Raw genomic sequence first — 21,913 nt, forward strand, 5'->3', positions numbered from 1 at the left:
CTCCGCCTACCCCATATGGCCGCCCCATCCCAGAAGTGACGCATCTGTCACAACTGTGAAATCTGCTTGGGGAAGAGAGAGAGGTCTGCCGTTGACCCAATCGCGGTTCGTTAACCACCACTGCAGATACTTTGCAGTTCCTTCCGAGATCTGAACCACGTCAGTGAGATTTCCCCGATGCTATGCCCATTGGAACTTCAAGTCCCACTGCAGAGCCCGCATACGCCATCTTGCGTGTCTTGCCAACAAAATGCAGGAGGCCATGAGACCCAACAGCCTCAGAGTAAACCTCACCGAAATCCAGGATAGAGGCTGAAAACATCAGAATCATAACCTGAATATCCTGGTCTCGCTGCTCGGGAGGATAATCCCGAAACTGCACTGTGTCCAGAACAGCTCTGATGAAAGGGAGCATCTGAGAAGGAGTCAGGTGTGACTTCAGCATGTTAATAGAGAACCCCAGCGAATGCAGGAGGTCCGCCGTAGTCTGAAGGTGGGAGATGACTGCCTGGGACGAGGACTCCTTCAACAGCTAGTCGTCTAGGTAGGGGAAGACTGAAACCCCTAACCTGCGCAGATAAGCTGCAACCACCACCATCACCTTGGTGAACACCGGAGGGGCACCAGTAAGACCGAAGGGTAGCACAGTAAACTAAAAGAGCTCGTGGCCTACCTTGAACCACAGGTAACGCCTGTGGCCCGGCAGGATGGGAATGTGAATATATGCATCCTGCAGGTCCAACACCACCATCCAGTCTCCTTGGTCTAGGGTAGACAAGACCTGGGCCAATGTGGGCATTTTGAATTTCTCTTTTTTGAGGAAGAGATTGATGGTCCCAAGATCTAAAATGGGCCGAAGCCCCATGTTCTTCTTCGGAATCAGAAAGTAGCGGGAATAACAGCCACTGCCTACTTCTGAAACTGGGACCCTTTCTATAGCTTCTTTGGCCAAAAGAGCTGTAATTTCCTCTTGAAACAGTTTCAAATGATTCTCCGCCAGCCGTTTGAGTTGGCGGAATAGGAGGAGGAAAAGAAAGTAAGGGAAGAGAACAGCCCAGAAGTGGAGGAGAGGCCCAAGGATCTGGCCATAGCTCGAGAGTCCTTGAACCTGACCAGGGCTGAATCTACCTTTTCCCCAAAAAGGCGGATTCCATCAAAGAGCATGTCCATCAAATTGACCTGGATATCTCCTGAGAAGCCAGTTGTATGAAGCCAGGCATGGCGCCTAAAGGCCACCGTCATTAAAATCGATCTGCCCAGCGAATCGGTCATATCCAAACCACACCATATGGCGAATTTCGCTACATCCCTCCTGTCCTTGACAGCTTGAGAGAGCACAGCCTGGGCCTCCTCTGGGACTTGTGGCAGCACCTGCGCAACCGTCTCCCAAAGAGAGTGGGAGAAATGGCCCACAATAAGCATGCGGTATTCACCGACCACAATGCCAGACTGGAGGAAGAAAACATCTTCTTCCCAAATGAGTCCAGTCTCTTGGATTCCCTACCCGGAGGAGCGGAAGGGAATGTGCCCTGGGAGAACTGCACCACCAAACTTTCTGGGGTGGGGTGTTGGCTGAGTAACTTTGGGTCGCCCGGAGCTGGGCGATGGCGGCGTGCAATCGTCCTATTATTCTCATGAATCGCCTTTGCTAGGTTTGGACCATGTTCCTAGAAGGACGTCCGTAAGTGCCTCATTAAAAGGCAATAGGGGTTCAGAGGTAGAAGCCCCAGGTTGAAGCACCTTAGTCAGGAGATTAGTCCTGATCTGCACTGAGGGCAACTCCAGTCCAAGGACCTCAGCTGCCCTCTTAACCACCATGGCATAGGACACCCCCTCCTCCGTAGCCACTGTAGGAGGAGAGACCATGCCAGTGTCTGGGGAAGTATCCAGACCACTGGCTTCCCCAAGTTCCCCATACCAGTCCACAGTCTCCTCAGAGGCATCCTGGTTCTCTAATGTGTCCCCAGACTCCTCCCATTCCTCTCCTGAGCCCAGCACGTCCACAATGTGCTCAGGCGACAACATAGAACCCCTGGGTTCTGTCGACCTCGGAATCGGCGTTGCTCGAGGCCGATCAGGCTCCATGTCATCGGGGATAAGGATGGGGCTTGCGCCACCAATGGGCATCGGTGACGTCGCAGGCACCGACTTCGGATTCAATGGGGAGGGAGGTTGTGTTGGCACGACCTACGTTGACCCGAATCCAGGGTCGGATTCCTGAGATCCCACTGGCTCCATGGCCTATGCCAACGGCGTCGAACCCGATGGGGCCCCATACACGCCCGTGGGGCCCGAGGGCTCACCAATGGGGTCATTCCGCTCAAATAAACGGCGCGTAAAAATCTTTAGATTTCCGGCTCCCGGAAAAGGAGGGAGGCGCAAAGTCGATTCAGGCTCTGGCTCCGCAGAACCGTGCCTAGAGCGTCGGCGCTCCTTACCTCTCTTGATAAACAGATGCCAGTTAAGGTGAAGTCAAAGTTCACTGGGACTTCTTCTTCTTCTTGTGCCTCTTCCCCGAGTGTCCAGATGACCTTGAATCAGAGGAAGAGGACTTAGAGCTACAGGAGCGGTCCCGCGACCGCCTCTTCTTCGAACTGGACCGTGACCTCCTCGGAGTCTCACTTAACAGTGTCGACTGCTGGGCCACGAGCAACTTCATCGACTGCTCCCTCAAGGTCTTTGCAGCCATCACCCGACAGTCCAAACACGACTTCAAATCGTGATCATGTTCAAGAAACCACAGACATACGTGGTGGGGATCGGTAACCGACATTATACGGAAACAAGACCCGCATGGTTTAAAACCTGTCTTCCCACCAGACATCCCTCGCACATGAAGTCGCTACTCAAAAAATGTCGACAAAAGTCGAGAAAAAAGCCTACCAAAAAGCAGCAGAGGGGTGGCTCTTCCCGGATCGTCACTTAACTGGCGCGGAAAGAAAAGAACTGATGTTCGCGCGCCTGGATGGGCTTATGTAGGCACCGCGACGTCATAACTGACGCTACCGACACCAAGGACGTCACGCGGAGCCAAATGGTGCCACCCGACGTCGTACATAAAGGGTATTGCTCAGCAAAAGATTCCGGATCCAGCCTGATGCCTGGGAAATTCAAAGGTAAGGAATCTGCAGCTAGAAGTCTCTATGTGATCAATATGATACTGGGCACGAGTATAGCCTTGTGAAAAGATGCAACAGTGCAGCACCATGAAAAAACATGCAGTAGCTTGTGTATTGGTTGAAGTGTGACTCAAGCTGGAATTAGAACAATTGGACAGGTACATGCCATACATTTTTGCATTTTCTCTTCTCTATGTAAATTCCTCTAATGGCCACAGCAGAGTTCTTTAAAATTCTATCATGGCCTACAGCATGTACGTGAATGAAAATGCTGACAAGGTGGCATCAAGCACACTGTCAAGTAAGACACAAAAAAAGCTAAACAGCAGGTGCACTATGTGCAATACTTACATCCACCATCTGCTGCACATGCTTGATAGTAGTGCCATGGTCAGAGGGACCCCACTCTACTACCACCTCTGGGGGTTTATAAGGGGTTGAAGGCTAGAAGCAGAAGAGAGACAGTTTGGGACACAGAATTAGCAAAAGATGCTGCAATGTGGCTGAGGGTTGTGATGATTCTCAGGTCGCCACAGATGCATATACTTTACCTGCCAATACATTCCTTATAAAAGCAGAAGAAACATGCCCTTTACATTCCTTACGAGAGTACACCCACCTCAGCTCAGAGGAACACAAGCAATACTTTTATTAACTCCAAAAAGGCCAAAACAACGTGAACCCCACTTACTTTAAATAGAAATGTGGAATGTTCCCTTTAGTTTACCACAGGGTCTCACAATGAACATGTCCACTTACTCACCTTAGACAATATTAAGAATGGACCAATAATTCATCCTAAACTAAAATATTTGTTATTCATTGCTTTATCATTCAGCTGGCGTGATACATACATTGGTAGTTGTATTCGTTTCTAGATGCCCTTCAAGGAGAACATCAATCTGCTCCTCTTTAATATATGGCTACTTGCTTAGAGTGGATAACGTGTCTCTTCAATCACTCTGGAGAGAGTCTATCAATTTCCCCAATCACTCGTGTTAATGACCGGCATAGTTGATAGACTTTCCTAGTATTCGAGGGACATCATGACTCATTTGCTACAGCAAGAGGCCCCCCAAGAATGGGCCCGATTGTTACCGTAGAATCAGTACAAATGTGTCTGGTCGCCTTCGAGGGTCACCATAATTATTAGAATGAATGTTCTTCACTGGAAACTTGAGGGTTATTGTTACATACCCGGCTGGTGCTAGGACAGAACACCAGATCTTTTGTACATTCACAACTCTTGATGATGTGGAAAGGCTAAGTAGTTTTCCATTCATCTAAAACAATTACCAATGAATGATAAGATGAATGCACCTTGCTAAAAGTAAAAAATGTGTTCATATGCAGGTAAACATAAGAGAAGTTATAGGTAAAATCCTCTAAAATAACATGAGCCTTTGTGCGTGGACGTTTTAAGTCCGGCCCCCACCTCCACCCACCCAAAGCCCACCCCCTTCATGCATTCCCCTTCTCTTACCAAGGTGCGTGGATTTTTGGCCTCTCGAGAGTACGACAGCTGGTAAATGTCATCTTCTGTGTAGAATAGGTCCAGGGACAGCTAAATATAAAAGACATTTGATAATTAGTTAGTCAGAGGAAGGCAACCTAGCACAACCACCTATCTGTCAATCAATACACTCAGTCGACATTCCAGGTGAAACCAACGATAAATTGGAATTACTCCAGCTGTGATGGCCAATAGATTCTCCTCTCCTTTAGCTTCATAATCACTCCATGCCCAGTGTGATGCCTGACATGTCACTGGTGCCCAACTTCTAGAAACTGACCCATCATGCTCCGTGGATCAAGAAGACTCACAAAGGCATGAAACAAGCTGAGCGCAATATCCAAGGCAGATTTTGAAAGCAAAAGATCTATCTCTCTAAAGGTCTTTAAAGTATCAATAGAAATCTACCAATTAGACCACAATACATTTCTTAGTCAACAACAAGATGAACAACGCTCCCAAATAATTAGATCCCATATGAAGCCATTACATTTTTCACCTAGGGTACCACCGACTTCTACAAAGTTACGCTGGGATCTAAAATAATTACTTCGCAGAAAATATAAGAGACATAAAGAATGTAACTGCAAAATGTCAAGACTTGCCAACTAAGTCCTGCTTGTATTCTTACCTCTCTCCAACCCAGACCTTATGAACCTAAGCTGCATCACCCTTCACTGCTCCCTCCGAGACCCCTTCACCCTCATCATTCCTAAAAGTGGAAACATCTGAGGAATATATTTTCTTTACAAGCTGGAAATTCACTAAGTCGACCCTCGACCTAGACCCTAAATCAGAGTTAAAGCCAATATTGCTTATTTTGTTTCCTCAAACAAGGCCAGATTGACAAATCATTGTTACACAACAATTACAGTGAGTTAGTCGAAGGTTGAATGAAATAGGCCTAAACATCAAATATTTTCCAGATGTGGGATTAAAGAGGATTTCATCAATCTATAAGGATGCAAGCAGGTCCATGTTGTGGACTTTCTTGGCTATGAATTTGTTCTTCCGGGATTTCTTGAAACTCTGAATCAAAGGCAAAGCTCTCAGGTCCAGGACAAGAGGGGAAACGGTGGGCAACGGAGGAGGGCGATCAGCTGTGTTAAAGGCTACACAGAAATCATGATGTGTGAGAATGTAATGCTGGCACTTGTGATGAACAGCAGAGGCAAATAAGTGGGCTACATAGGTGAGAGTAGTCTCAAACAAATAGAACCATCAAAATACTCATTGGACAGGATCCTGTAAGGGCGTATGAAAAGGTTGTATATCTGCTTGAGGAGCACCTGTCCTTCGACATAAGTGAGACTGAACTATACCCGGATACCTTTACAACTTCCATCACTCGCTACGTGATTAGGGGGGTAATACCAACTGTCTTAAACTAGGAGGTTAAGTATTGTAAGGGAGATAATTTGTGAAGAGTTCCTAAGGTGAGAGAGTGTTTAAAAGGACAGGACAAATAGTTTGCAATGTAAAAAAGGTTAGTGAGGGAACAAGAAAGATTGGCTGACTTTTGAGAAATGTGAACAAGTTGAGGGACCATCTGAGAGACAAGAGACAGTGGTGTGAGCATTAGAGTGGATCTAAGGGTTAGGAGGGACTTTAGAGTAGTGCAGAAGAGAGTGATCTTGGAAGAGATGTGAGGTCAGAGGCAATGGTCTAACTCTAGTTAAGGTTTGGAAATTTGCAGTTTTCATAGCAACAGAGAAGCGTGCACGATTGTCGGCCTAAAGAAGCCTTTGGGTAATGGAGACTCTTATCTAGTATCATTCATGGCCAGCCCAAGTTAGTTATTGCAAAGCTCTGAGTAGAAGAAGAAACAGTGTACCACCATGGACATCATTAGGTGTATCTAGTGTTCCAAACAATACTCCATGAATCGCTGTTGTCACCTGTGAGGCTGACTCTCCAGCTGAAGTCTATTAGAAGAGCCCCATCAAAGAAGGGAGACAGGATACCTCCAGGATCAAGAGTCAGTCAGAAGGGAGCCATGGCCTAGCAGAGTGGACAGGGTAAACTAAGGACTACGCAGCAATTTATGTATAGAGCAAGACTGGCCTGTGTGATGATGTTTCAAGTTATGCTCTAATCCCAGCAATGTTTCATCTATGTTTCAGTGTGCAGTCCTGGTCTGATTGCCTCTAGGTAAACACCTTGGGGATTTATTGTGTTAAATGTATCAGGAAAGGAGAAGGATGGTGGATGTTTACTTGCTAGTAAAGTGTATTTTACTTTCTTGCAGATCACTGCAGGATGATCTCTGTGATGGCACCCTCACTTGTAACGCATGTGTGTTTTTAAACACTGTATGATGTATGGGGATTCCCTCATTATGAGTAAGGGTGGCAATATCACCTCTGGGAATCGAACCCACTCAAAACGTAGCAACTGGTTAGGCAATAGAAAGGATTTTCAGTATCAATATTATAAGAAGAGTCCCATACTCTGTGTATGTTGCTACACTTCTGGTGTAATCTAGTATTCTCTACATTTACCTTCTTTCATGTGTTTCCTGCATGGCCCATTGTAGTTTTCCCTTATGTTAGCCTAATTGTGCATGATGTAGGTCGCACTTTCCTTTGCACACGTTACTATATAAACATGTTTGCTTTTGTGCTTCATTGTATTTTCACACAGAACTTGCATATGTTTTCGCATATGTTTTCGTATTCTGTTCTTTTGCTGACACTACAGACAAGGTCAAGCAACAATGCCCCTTGTCATTCTCCCTGGTCAGGGCACTAGCACCTAGACATAGCACGAGAATGCAGCTGCTGTTTATGAGCACACGTCTTGTCATATAACTGAGCACAGGAGTTTAGGTAGACACATTGAGCGAAGGTCCTGAGGCAAGATTACCACGCCAGCTGAGATGTAGACTGTCCATCTATGTATGCAGAGGTACGGGGTCTGCCACTAATCCCAGAGAGCTTTGATACATAATCATTTTGCTTCAGGAGGGGGTTTCAGGATATTCGGTCTCATAACATGACAGGGCTTTTTATGATATATGGTTTATTGACCATGCTAACAGTATTTTTAGAATGCATTTGTTTTCTAATTGTGGCACAAATACTACAATTTAGGACGCAATAGTTTGAATACATACTCTAAACTTCTTTAGGGTCTCTTGTTTTTTTTATTGTGGATGAGTACAAGTGAGAGAGCGAAAGGGTGTGTCATGGTACCGCGACCCCTGGGAGGATCGAGAGTGTTGTGCTCTGGGGTCACAACTTACTTGTTTTTCTGGTAAGGTTAGGAGAGCAAGTGAGACACTATAGCTGGTTGGACTCGGGCTCATAGATACTGAGGTGGTATGATGACTCAGTCCCTACATGCCGATGGTCTATGATCCCAAGCATAGTTCTGTTCCTGAGCAGAATCCCTGCAACACTTCTTAACATAACAGGGTGTTTTGCTGTAATTCATGTGGGTACTATTAACTCAAGGGCTGCTTAATGGGCACAAGACTACTCCAGTGGCGGCTGCGTCAATGTGAAAGTGGGGATGGGGGCGGGCGTGGGGTGGGGAGAATTTTGGGTAAAAAAAGAATTTAAAAAACATACCTGTTGCTCCCGCTGACTCCGGCAGCCACTTCAGTGCTTCTCTCCCGGCAGTCACTGGGAAAGCACAGGCTCCCCACCCAATACAGGCGCTGCTCTCATCCTATGAGAGCAGCACAAGGATTGGTTTGAGCAGCCTGGTCTGCCACTCAGACAGTGCCTGGGAGCCTGCGATTTTTCTCCAACCCGGCTGTGCAACACAGCTAGGTTGGAGAAATAGAAGCGTGCATATCTGCTTGGCAGGCCCAAGGCAGAACTGAAATGCCCACTTCTAAGTGCCCACAACTCCTCCCTGTCATGGCCCGGCGCCGCCCTACCCTACACACGTATGTCTCAGCCAGAGCCAGATATAGAAAAATAAAATGATATTACTGTGTTACTAATATTTTAATTTTCTTAGAATGACTCTGACGAGTGGGGCAACACTCCTCCACCATTACGGAGAAGCCACCCCTGGAATACTCTCACACCCAACTGACGGGGATCCGAGACATGAATGAGTGTGAAGAACTGAGTTCACTTACCAACGGGGCAAATTTGGTACAATCACTCACGAGATAGGTTTGGCACCAAATATAAATACGAATTAGCCATGTAACAGGATTTTAAGATGGTGCTTCCGTTGAGACATGAATTAAGCACTCTACTTTTCAAAGAACTAACAAGATGGTCAGCTGGATGCAGAGTTAGGTGGGTGTAGCATAGAATGAGTGAAAAGCTATTAAAAACTTGAGGGTTTATGGAGAAAGAAATGAAGGGTGACAGAAGCCTGTTTAGGCAATCATGATCTACAGGAACATTCTGTATGTAATACTTCTGTCACACTCTTTTGATTTGTTTGTCTGTTTGTATTCATCACTCAGTGCAATGCAAGATGCACTTCAAAGTGATTTTGGGGAAGGTCATACAGTAGCAGAGGAGGTTAAGCCTTGACCCGTTAGAGCCCAGGAAGGTGATGAATAACTAGATTCAACTTAGGCCATCAGACTTGCAGACATCTATTCCCAAAAGACTTAAACTCCAATGGCTGTAAATTGTGCACCATGTTGCTGTTCAGACAGAAATTCATATATCTAGCACGTGCATATTCGTTTGTAAATAGGGCCCACTTTTTTATGAACGAGTAATAAACATTTCCTTAAAAATTAGCCTTAAAGATGGAATTTTTTCTAGTTAACTGCATAGTTAAGGCTGAACAAATGTAATTGATAGGAATAGCTCTAATTATTAGACTGCCAGTAGGTTGAGATTCTTTATAAAGTCTGAAGGCATCTCAAGGGACATAAGCATAGTGATGCACAATATGGAAATTTTAGGAAACGGCAAACCCTATATTTCTGCCATGTGTTGCCAAATTCTATCATATCTGAAATCAGACCATGTAGAGAGGTTTGATTCTCTCCAACTAATCATATCCCTTGGAACATGGGCAGTAACTGGGCATGTGTGCGCAGCTGCTGCAGTTGGTGTACTTGGGGCACATGTGTCATTTATACCCCTCGTGTATTCAATGGTGTATTGTTAAATGATGGGGGTAGCCCTGCAGACTGTAGTTAGGGGCCCCCGAGACTCCAATATCTCAAATATTTTCATAGAGCACAGCCTGAATGGGGTCCTCCTGAAGGGTGGAGGCTACGGGGCTGCAGGAGGACTGCGCTACGCTACAGAGGGGCTTCCTCTTAATGGAAGAACTAAATTACCCCATCAGCCTTCAGCTCTAACGGTAAAAGAATAACGATTTCAGCAGGAGCCATGCACGTTGACAAACTTTAATTCAGTGACACTGGACTCCACAGGAGGAATGGCGAATGAATACATGCTTATGCGGGCACTAGATTAGCAAATGAGACCTTCAAAGCATGTTCTATCATCATTTGTGGTCAGCAGAGCATGCAGTTACCGCTTGATAATACGAGCTTCATCACTACTCCATTGTGAAGGCTTGGGATTAGAAAGGCCTTTTTAGATCTTGCCTAGGCTGCGTTTGCATTGTCTCTTTGAGACATGCTGTTTTCAGGTATGGGCTTTAAGCTACGCCCATTTTCCGTCCATCTTTCCAATTGGCTTGTTTCTGTCCTTTGTAAATGCTGGCTTTTCATTCATGAATAGGTTTGGTAGTCCCTCCTTTTAAACTTTTGTATCCTCCCATGAGGCATGCCCCTGCTACATGTGTTCTTACTTTCACTGTTATCTATGGTGCTCCGTGAGAACTCTTTTCTTATTAGGTCTTGCCTAGTTTGGTGGTGCGCCACTTTGACTTTAAGCACACTTTTAATTGTTTAAGAATGGCACCGCTGGAGGGAGGAGCCTAGCGCTTGACCAAGATGGCCGCGTGAGCTCTGAGCTCCCGAGACCCTCGCGCCCTCCGTCGACTATCCTGTCTCTAATCCTGTCTGTATGCATGGCATCGCGTAGATGACCTGCCAGGGAGGCGATTGATGCTACCCGCGGTCGGATCGCCCACCGGGAACCGGAGTTATGCATGGCGGAAGATTGCGGCCTATCTCCGAGGAATGCCAGGGGCTAGAGTTGGCAGGACGCCCGACTTCTAGTTGAACAACAACGGCCAGGCGAGGTGTGAACTGTCGGATGGAGGTCCCCGTCCTTTCACTTTCGCTTTCTCTCCCTTTGTCTGCCCTGCCCCTGGAGAGCTCTAGGTGGCTTCATTATCCTTTGGACGCTCTACATGCTACTCTGGCGGCCCATTGCAGAACTGATCACTCCTGATTCCTCTCATTGAGAGAGGGCCGTCTTATCTGAACCGACCTGCTCGGTACCAACCATGTCGGGCAAAGCAGAGGTGGATCGGCTGAAGCCTAAATCTACCAGGCGGGGTGCCTATACTCAGGTCAATAATATGGACCGCTATGCTCTGCAGAAGGGATCACCGAGTGGGTCGGGCCAGTCGCCAGATACCCAGAAGGAGGCCTCGCCCCTGGCCCCAGAGCTCTCGCTGCAGGATGTCATGGGCGCGCTTGAAGGGATGCAGACTTCGATTGGGAGGCAGTTTGATGCCCTGGCGCATAAGGTGGATGCCATCTTGGTGGATGTCAACCTGATCCGTGCGGATTTGGGCAAAACGAATGAACGGGTTAAAACCCTGGACCTCAAGACCACGGGCCTCGCCGATGATGTCGCGGAACTGCAGACCGAGGTTCGTAAGCTGAGGACCGAGAGTGATCTCGCCGCCCGCAGGCTGGAGGACTTTGAGAGCCGGGCCAGGCGCAACAACGTGCGCGTTATCGGGGTCCCGGAGTCCTCGGATGAGGCTTCGGTTGACCTGCTCGTCGAGGACTTGGTGCTTAACCATCTGCAGCCTAAGGGTCTTGGGAAGTTCTTTGCGGTTGAAAGGGCCCATAGAGTGCCGGGTGGGAGGCCCAAGGTGGGAGCCCCACCGAGGCCGATTGTCGCCCGGCTCTTTCATTTTCGAGATCGGGACGCTATCCTGCAAGCATCGAGGGTGACGGGCCCGGTCCCCTTCCAGAACGCGTCGGTGAATTTCTATCCGGACTTCACCCAGCAGGTGCAGAGGCAGAGACAGGGCTTTCTGGGGGTGAAGAGGTGACTTTGGGAGAGGGATCTGAAGTATGCCATGCTCTTCCCTGCCAGACTACGTGTGTTGTACGAAGATCGGACATTCTTCTTTGAGTCTCCTGTTATGGCCGATGAATGGCTGGACGCTTTGCCCCGGCGGCGGACGGGAGAGGATACTGCCGCGGATGGGGACAGTGGCCGGGATGGGCAAGGCTGATTTCTCGGAGCCGGTCTGACTCGATTTGACTTTATTTGATGACTTGATCAGAGTGCAGTAAATGCGGAGGGTTGCGGGAGGACGAGGGGAGCTCTTTCCTCCCTTAGGGTGCTTTTTGTAGATGTTGGGTTTTGTAGGGCGACAGGCACACTACAAGTTGGGGGGGCTTTGTAAGCTGCAGCAGGGGTGCAGGGTGGGGGGGATGGTTGGGATTTTGGGGTTGTTGTTGGGGGGTCTGTTTCTGCAAGGCGTAGTGATCATCTCCGGTATTGTCCCATGATGGCTCTTCGGGGGGGGGGTGGGCCTCTTTGTGTTTGGGGATGGGGGGTAGAGGTTTAAGTGTTATTAGCTGGAATGTTAATGGTTTGGGGGATCGCATTAAGCGCGGGATAGTTTTGCAACACTTGAAACGGTCAATGCCAGATGTTGCCCTACTGCAGGAGACACACCTTATAGGTAACACGTGCTATGCTCTTAATAGGAAGGGTTATAAATTCATAGCTCATTCGGGATTCTCCTCCGGGTCTAGGGGTGTGGGCATCCTTGTCAGGGCCTCGCTGCCATTTGAGGTGGACTCCACCGTTGTTGACGATAGGGGGAGGTTTGTGGCGGTGGCGGGGAGGTGGGAAGGTAGAACTTTGGTTTTAGTTTCGGTTTATGTCCCTCCAGCCCTGCAGGCCTCCACGTTTGTGGATCTGGGTAGGGCCTTGCTGGATCTCCCGGGGGGTATGTTAGTGGTAGGGGGGGACTTCAATGCTGTCGGCTCTGGGCTGCTGGATAGGCACCCGCCCAGAGACACAGGGGGGGCTCAGAAGTGGCTTCCAGACTTCCTAGACACACTCGGCCTGATAGACTGCTGGAGGCTCCGACACCCCACACAGCGTCAATACACCTTCCACTCCGGGGCGCATGGTAGCCTTTCTAGGATTGACTATCTGCTCACTTTGGCTGTGCACGCCCCTTTGGTTTCTGAGGCCAGGCACATGGCGCGTGGCATATCGGACCATTCGCCAGTGTGGGTCAGGTTGGATGTCGGCCGAGAGGGAGGGGGAAGGGTGGCTCCTATTAACCCCTGGTACTTTCGAGATTCCAAGATGCGCAGCGCACTGGTGAAGACAGTTGATAATTTTTTCAAGGATAATCAGGGGTCCGTGGACTCGGCAGTGTCGCTCTGGGAAGCATTTAAGACCGTTCTGCGAGGGGAGGCCCTCTCACTTGTAGTGGCTGCCAAGCGGCGGAGAGATGGCGAGGTTATGCAGGTGGAGGAGGAGATCATGGCTTTGGAGGGAGCGCTAGAGGAGGAGGTAACAGCGGCCTCACTGCATGAGCTGAGCTTGAAGCAAGCCGAGTATAAGGACCTTGTGACAAATGCCGCTAAGACCCTCAGTAGGGAGCAGCAGGGCCGCCTGTATGATGTTGGTGACAAGGCTGGGAAGCTCCTAGCTTGGCTGGATAAAAAAGAACGGGTTAATAGAGTAGTGCCGGAGCTGACGGGAGAGGGGGGGAGAGGTGATTGTGGAACCTGAGGGGATTGTCCAGTGTTTCTCGGACTATTTCCGTAAGGTTTATGCCTCAGTGTCGGATAGGCCGCCCGGGGACTCGCGTGACCTCTTGCGGGATATCGCTCTGCCCTGTCTTTCTGATGTAGATAGAGATGATCTTGATGGAGACTTAACGGTCGATGAGGTGGCGGGAGCTATTCGCGCGTTGAACTCGGGCAAGGCCTCGGGCCCGAATGGCTTGCCGATTGACCTGTATAAATTGTTCCCGGATAGGGTAGCTCCTCACCTGCGCGCCATGTTTGTGGAGGCGCGGGGGAGTGGGACCCTCCCGTTGGACCAGAGGCTGGCGGCAATTGTTGTGATACATAAAGATGGTAAACCCCGAGATAAGTGTGCCTCATATAGGCCCATATCACTCCTCAACGCCGAGCCGAAGATCCTGGCTAAAATCCTGGCGGGCAGATTGGTCAGGGTACTTGGAGACTTGATTCACCCGGATCAATCCGGTTTTATTCCGCATCGCAACACCGCGTTGAACCTTCGGCGCCTTCATGGGGTGATCGCCAGGGCTGGCACGCAGCGAGAACCGGCTATTGTGGTGTCTCTTGATGCCACGATGGCCTTCGATACGGTGGAATGGGAGTATTTGTGGGCTGTGCTAGCCAAGTTCGGCTTTGGCCCTGGTTTTGTGAGCTGGGTGAGGTTGCTGTACGAGGGACCCCTTGCGAGCGTGGTGGTAAATGGCCGGGCATCGACTCCGTTCCGGCTTGGGAGGGGGACTCGGCAGGGCTGCCCCCTGTCGCCTCTGTTGTTCGCCCTTGCTCTTGAACCTCTGGCGGCGTGGATACGCTGGCACCCGGATATACGTGGCCTTCGGTGGTCGCCCGAACACGAGGACCGCATTTCGCTATACGCTGATGACATCTTGTTGTATCTTGCCTCGCCCAAGAACTCACTCATAGTGGTCTGTGACGTTCTTACATCCTTCGGTAGGAATTCGGGTCTCGTCATCAACTGGAGTAAATCGTATTTATACGTCCTGAGTGGTGAGGTTCCGCCGGTCCCGCGAACTTGCTCGATCCAGATTGCTCAGCAGGGCTTCGTGTATCTGGGGATCTTTATCTCCATGGACCCCGCTTTGCGGTATGAGAGAAACCTGCTCCCCCCCCTGGCGCGCCTGCGGCGGGATGTTGAGGGCTGGCGGAGGCTGCCGCTCTCCCTCGTCGGGCGCGCTGCCTTGTTCAAAATGACGTCCCTTCCTCGGTTCCTCTACGCATTGCAAAACACTCTAGATTGGGTGCCGGCCAAGTACTTTCGGGAGGTTGAAAGCCTCCAACGGACGCTGTTGTGGGATGGGAGGCCGCGGATAGCGATTGCTAAATTGACGCTTCCATGGTATGACGGGGGTATCGCGCTTCCAGACATCCGACGCTATTACTGGGCCACCCAGTTGTCCGCGATTAACCACGGTTTCTATGGCCCGGCCCTCAGCCCTGGTTATGCCATGGACAGATGGTTGTTGCGCGGTGGGAACTATCTTAGGGCGTTGTACTCGCGGTCCCTCGACTCATCCCTCACGGGGCCCACTGGCGTGGCGGTGCGTGTATGGAAGATGGCGACTGACTCTCTGGGCTGGAAGGATAGGCTCACCTTAGCTGCCCCGTTGTTTGAATCTGAAAGGTTGGGTAAGCTTTGGCATACGAAAGGGTTTGATAAATGGGATTTGATCGGCATTTCCAGGGTTGGAGATATGCTGATTAAGGGTAGGGTGAAGTCCTTTGAAGAGTTGCAGAAGGAGTATGAGTTGGGGGCGTCTGAGTTTTTCCGATATGTTCAGGTGCGTCATGCCCTGCGGTCAGTCCTTGTGGAGGGTGAGAGGGTGCCTGAGTCCTCTCCTTTGGAGGACCGGATCCTTGATGGCCATATGCCGGAGAGCACGATCTCGCTCATCTACAAGAAACTGATAAATGTTCGGGCTGATGTGCTACTGGGGCTGCGGGACTAGTGGACTAGGGACGGACTCGAGTTGGACGATGAGGACTGGCAGTCTGCTGTTTCCTCTCCTAAGGAGGTTGCGATCCTGTCGCGTCTGAGGCTGGTGCAGCTTAAGATCCTGCATCGAGTGTATGTGACGGGGCCGCGACTGGTTCATATGGGATTCTCTGAGGAAGGCCTATGTAGGAGGGGCTGCGGTATGGTGGGTACTTTCCTACATATCATCTGGGAATGTGGTGTCATCACGGAATTTTGGAGGCGAGTTCATGCGGTGATGGGGGAGGTGACGGGCATTGCTATGCAGCCGGAGGCGCGGTGTTGTCTCCTGAATGTCTGGGGGCCCACTGACCATGATGAGGCACAGACCCAGTGGGTGACCCTGGGTAACATGGTTGCTAAGAGGGACATCGCGCGCTTGTGGGGTTCCGGGGGGCCCCCCACGTTAACTGCGTGGAAAGAAAATATGGACTGGAGTATGCTCAGGGAGAAGACCGTATATTGCGCCAGAGGCCGCCCTCGGAGGTGGCATGCCATCTGGGGGCGGTGGAACCAATACAGGGGGGGAATATGTCTTGCCCCTGATCTGGATCCCCCCGAGGAACAGCTTACTTCTTGACCTTCTTTCCAGCTCCGTATGTAGATGTGATGGTTAATTGACTTCTTGGGCCTCTGCTTTTCCCACTTTTTCCTCTTATCATAGTACTGTGACCGTTAGACGATTGGGGTCCGGCTCCCCCTGAGGGGCTACCACCGTGGGCATTCAGTGTTGTTGCCTTGCTGGGGTTTGTTGTGTGTTTGTAATTATTAAAAATGGAACCTTCTCACTGCTCCTTCAATGTACTGTGGACGATTCTCTATACTCTCCTAATGAAGCTGCCGAACCTCCGGGTTGTCGGCTGAATAGCTGTGTCCAGATTCTTGAAGAAATAAAGGTTTTAAAAAATAAAAAAAAAAAAAAAAAAAAATGGCACCGCTTATGTATCTGCTGAGTTGTTTTGATGTTTTATTAAAAAACAATGAAAATGTATATATATATTTTTTAAAAGAATGGCGCTGCTTTTACTACAGCGTATTTGTATTTCTTTATTTCACACTATAGCATGGCCTTGCACCTTTGTTTATTTATAAATGGCACCGCTTTGACTCTAAGCGCACCTTTATTTGGTTAAGAACAGCACCACTTTCAGTACCCCATTTTTGCATTTGTTTATTTCATGCTGGCAAACCAATTTATTTGCTTTTCCGAAGGCGTTGAGCTCACAGCTCGTTGTTCTCCTGTATCCCAATCCCCCCCCCCCCCTCCCGCTGTTCACTGTTAAACCAACTTGGTCTCCTGTCCCAGCTGCTCATCTTCCCACCCCTACTCCATCCTGAACCACTTCCCTTGCGCTGTCTCCTGAGCAGCAATCGCAAGTCACAGCAGCAGCAATGCTTCCGAGCAGCCAGCCCGGGTCACAATATGTCCAAAGTTCCAGTTTCACCCCCCCCCCCCCCCCCCCCCATCCTGTGTACCCAATCGCGACCCCATGCAAAGGCATGAGAACTGAGAGTGATTCTTACTCATGTCTTACTTTAACTGCTGCTTCTCCCGATATACAATAAACACTGGCACAAAATGCAATGCAAATTCCCAGCAGACTACTCCTGCTCTCTCTCTACCCTCCTCCTTCAGATGCAGTGGAGTTGTTTAATCACAGCTCCCTTCACTCCCTTCCCCCACAGGTATGCTCTTGCAACAAAAAAACAAGCATTTGCAATGCAATAGGACTCGCATTATTGAAAGTTTGAGCTATAGGCGATGCATTATTATGTGCAACACCAATTGCTAAAACTTTCAGCAATGCAAGACCTATTGCATTGCAAATGCTTGTTTTGCACAGGGATGATTCCTTTGTAAATGAGCTGCATGCATTTCCCATTCCATAGAGTTCATGACAGTAAGGGGTTGTTCTAACCTCGAACTGCAAAAGATGCTTTCATACACCCAGTGATTCCACAATGGAGGGTGAGATGAGGCTTTAGAAAAGGCCAATAGGTTAAAGACAGAGAAATAACACGGGTACCAGGGCCCTAGTGAAATCAAAGAAAACGGGCTCCTAACAGTCGGTCATGTAGTAAAATACAGTAATAGCTAAGGCTCACCGAGTCCCCTAGGCCTTTGGGCCCCATCGTCGGTGCACCTGCTTTACCGTTGATAGCTACGACCCCCTTTAAGGAAAATGGCTGAAAGCTGGACAGGTGACTCCAGTGATTCGCTTTAATTGGGAAATGGAGTTTCCAGGCACTGTGTAATTTGCGTAAGGGGTATGGGAGCAGATGGGCCACAGAATGCTTACTGAATGGTCAACACGATATCTAGTTTTTTCTGAAGGGGAAATATGTGACAGTATTTTTGGACATTTGCGGGCTTGCCTACGTCACATAGTCTTCAAGATAAGAGGGAGTTCAGTTTTGCATTCATTAAGTAAAAGTGCCTTTTGGGGTTCTGGTTCAAAGCAAGCCCTACTCCATGGTGAACAACAATGATACCTGAAATATGTAGCTGCCTTTATACCCCACAATTTCTGTATCACAACAATATCACATTTTTACAACTGGCTAGTAAGGCAAAAAAAGCGTCAAATAAAACTGTTTTAAGCAAAAAAAGAGTAATACATGATAGAGGCATCCAAGCGGTTACCCTTGTGGATGCTCGATTTGATGCCGAAGATGGTAAATAATACATGTAACTCGGCCTACCGTCAGAAGGTGAACCACATCCATGCTGAAGTTGAAGGGCGCCTCTGCCTGCTGCAGCTGCTGCAGGTCCAGGATCTGATGGTACAAACTATGGAGCTTGCTCAGGTTGATCTTGTTGTCCTCCAAGAAGCTGGGTAACGCCTCGTTCAGAGACACCAAGTCTTTCAAATGCACACCCAGTATGGGGATCTTGAATCCGGTGCACTCGCTATATACTCGCCGGTAGGTGCTGTAGTTACTTCTAGAGGAGAGCAGCTCCGTCATCTCGTTCAGCGTCTACAGTGGGGGACAAGACCAGGCTCATCATTTGGGGGCTAACATTTTATTTTCTTAACACCATTCACTGTGGTTAAATGTGCTGGGCCAGGGCTTGCTTCAAGCTTCACTGTTTCCATCGCTGGTATCTACTATGACGCAGAGAGCTAATGCAAGACCGGGGCAGGACTGGTGTACAGGGCAATAAGGCGGAACCCGATGGGCTGATGTCATAGGTCAGTGTGTGGGCAGTTTTGGGGCTTTTTGTGGGCCTGTTTAGGGTCTGGTGGGTGTTTTTTTAATGTTGATATTTCCCTGATATTAATGTGTTCCATCACATATACTCTGGACCACCACTTTGGTTCCCATATACATTTTTGGCACATAAAATTGTATCCACACACCTCAGCAGTTGTGTACCCAAAAGTATAATCTGTCCTAAACACTTCGGGCAATCGACTGGTCTGGGAAATCATTTTTTCAAAACTTTTAGATGTTATCATGATTTAGCATTTTTTTACAGTATTACAGCAACTGCACTGACCTAACTGGCACCCTGGAAAGCAATGTTGCAACACTTTTACCGCTACATCAAAGAACATCACAGGAAATTGCCTCACAGGAAGTGACACCATCACTAACGCAGGCTGCACACTGTTTATGCTACGTAGCAACACCAAACACAGGAAGCAGCATTATGCTGTTGTACACATCTAGCACCCGTGCCGCCTACAGCCAATGTTCATGAATTGTGTACACACACCCAGTAAAACTTCGAATCGAGTGAGGTAGTCTCTCCTGGGGACATTGCTACACCCAACTAGGAATGGACCTCTAAGCGGCTTATGGGGATGTACTAATTTGGTTACGAAATCCCTGGCAGGCCTACAAATCCCCCAACCCTAAGTAAGCATTTCACACTTTCCAAGACCCCTCTCTGGCCCCCCCATGGAAACCGGCATGGCATGTAAGTGTATTCCACAGCACTTTTAATCATTTTTTTATGGTAGAATGTGCAGATCTGACCACGGACTTGTTAATTCAACCTGATCAATCTTCGTAAAACTGTTAGCCTGCTCTAGCCGAAATTAAATAACTGGACCTAATTTTGGATCTGTGTAGTTAATCCAGATAATATTAGTTTAAAAATAGATATATGTATACATTTTACACCAAAATCCACCAGGAAAATGTTCTAAAAAAAACACAAGGGTTCCCAGGGTTAGTATGTTCTGTTTAACAGATTTTAGATTTTCATATCACAATTGAGTTCTACTAGAAAGTAAAATGGGGAAAACGTGTCGGGACAATTTCACCCAGTTACTGTGAACAGCAGCTCTTTAAGAGCAGGTTACACTTCACCCCAAGCTGTCACTTTTGACATCACTAGCTATGGAGTAAACTTCAGCCCTGCCACGACTGTGGTTCCCCTTACTGTCCTAGAGAAACTAGACCTCTACCTTTTCTGGAAAATATTTAAGGGTTGTAGTTATTATATGCAAAAAAAAAAACGAATACAGAAAGTTAAAAGGAAAATAATCCACAGGTAGCAATGCCATGGTATTACCATAACCGAAAACGAAGCCAAAGCTGAAAGGTTAGGCTTTTTCTGTGCATGTTCATACAGGCAAGCAGTATACGGACACACGTGCACCCAAACAGCATGCACACAATGACGCACCTACAGACACTTATTTTTTTTTTACAAAGTCCAACATGCGGAGGCACTTGTGCACCAAGACTAATAAACATAAGGAATCTATGCACACGGGCCAATACTCAAACACCAAGAGACAGGGTGTAGAACAAGTTACTTACCTTCGGTAACGATGCATCTGTAAGAAACATTAGTTAGTTAGATTCCTCACCTTAGAATATCCCCAGGCATTAGGCTGGATCCGGAAAGATTTTGTCAGCAATACCCCTTACGCGTCGCTAGGCGTCGTCTGCGGCTCCGCATCCGTCGTCGGCGTCGTGCGCCGGAATGACGTCAGTTCTTGTACATAGCTTTCCGCGCCAGGAACGCAGAGCCATGCAAGAGACCGACAGTGGTGCCAAAAAAGTCTAGGGCCCTGAAAAGGATAACCTTAACCCTAGATGTCGGTTCGCAGAATGGGGAGGATGGCTGGGTCGGTGAGGAATCTAACTAACTAATCTTTCTTACAGATACATCGTTACCGAAGGTAAGTAACTTGTTCATCTGAAAGAAACACGTTAGTTAGATTCCTCACCTTAGAATAGATCCCCAGCAATACCAACCCCGGTGGTGGGTCTGCGAACCAAGATCACACCAGAAAGTCCTGGAGAACAGAACGGCCAAAGAAGCCGTCTCTCCGGACTTGGCTGTCCAGGCAATAATGCTTGGCAAACGTGTGCAGCGAGGCCCACGTTGCTGCCTGACAAATGTCCTGCAAGGGGACTCCCTGACCCAGGGCAGTCGTCACCGCCGTGGCCCGAGTGGAATGGGCCCTCAGCCCAACAGGAGGTTCCTTTTTAGCTAAGCAGTAACAAGCTTTGATGCACAAAATGACCCACCGAGAGATGGTCCGCTTGTGCACCGCCCGCCCCTTCTTAGCGCCCACGTAGCCAACGAAGAGTTGGTCATCCACCCGGAACTGTTTTGTGCGGTCCAGATAGAAGGAGAGCGCACGTTTGGGGTCCAGACGGTGGAGCCTTTCTTCCTCTTTCGATGGATGCTGAGGCGGAAAGAAGGTGAGCAGCGTAACAGACTGCCCAATGTGAAAGGCAGTCAAAACCTTAGGAAGGAAGGAAGAGCGAGTGCGGAGCACAACCTTGTCTGGATGGATAGAAAGGAAAGGAGGCTTAGAAGAGAGAGCCTGGAGCTCACTCACCCTTCTAGCAGAGGTGATGGCTACCAGGAAAGCAGTCTTAAGCGTCAACAGACGAAGAGGACAATTATGAAGTGGCTCAAAGGGAGCGCACATCAGATATGTCAAAACAAGATTCAAATACCACTGAGGCATTACGAAAGGGACAGGAGGAAACATGTGAGTAATGCCCTTAAGGAATTGAGAAACAACTGGGGATTTGAAAAGAGAAGGCTGATCAGGAAGCCGGAGGAAGGCAGAGATAGCAGAAAGATAATCTTTAAGAGTGCCCAGAGCAGAGCCCTGCTGGGCCAAAGAAAGAAGGAAGAGAAGAACTTCAGAAAGAGGGGCGGAAAGGAAATCCACAGCCTTTGCTGTGCACCATGCCACAAATTTGTTCCACCTACAGGCGTATACCGTTTTAGTGGAGGGACGCCTGGCTGCCAGAATCACATCGCAGACTTCAGGAGGCAAGTCAAATGGCATCAACTGTCGCCGCTCAATCTCCACGCATGAAGGTGGAGACTGGACAGGTTCGGGTGGAGGACCGTCACCTGCTGCTGTGACAGAAGGTCCTCCTGAAGAGGCAGTCGTATCGGGGGATCGATTGACAGACTGAGTAGCTCGGTATACCAGTACCTT

The 21,913-nt window shown here is 48.7% G+C and overlaps 1 protein-coding gene across 3 annotated transcripts in view; it reads right to left on the reverse strand.

Moving 5' to 3' along the window:
• Window positions 1-21,913, reverse strand: part of LOC146798000 (RAS guanyl-releasing protein 1-like) — a 340,732-nt gene that overhangs the window by 123,557 nt on the left and 195,262 nt on the right. For all 3 annotated transcript variants that reach the window (XM_085625228.1, XM_085625230.1, XM_085625229.1), the window contains exons 9-11: window positions 18,189-18,464; window positions 4,603-4,683; window positions 3,471-3,563 (exon numbers count right to left, since the gene is read on the reverse strand). In XM_085625228.1, the coding sequence (XP_085481354.1) occupies window positions 3,471-3,563; window positions 4,603-4,683; window positions 18,189-18,464 (450 nt within the window). The remainder of the gene's footprint in view (window positions 1-3,470; window positions 3,564-4,602; window positions 4,684-18,188; window positions 18,465-21,913) is intronic.

This window comes from Triturus cristatus, chromosome 9 (genome assembly GCF_964204655.1).
Source record: "Triturus cristatus chromosome 9, aTriCri1.1, whole genome shotgun sequence".
NCBI lineage: Eukaryota > Metazoa > Chordata > Amphibia > Caudata > Salamandridae > Triturus > Triturus cristatus.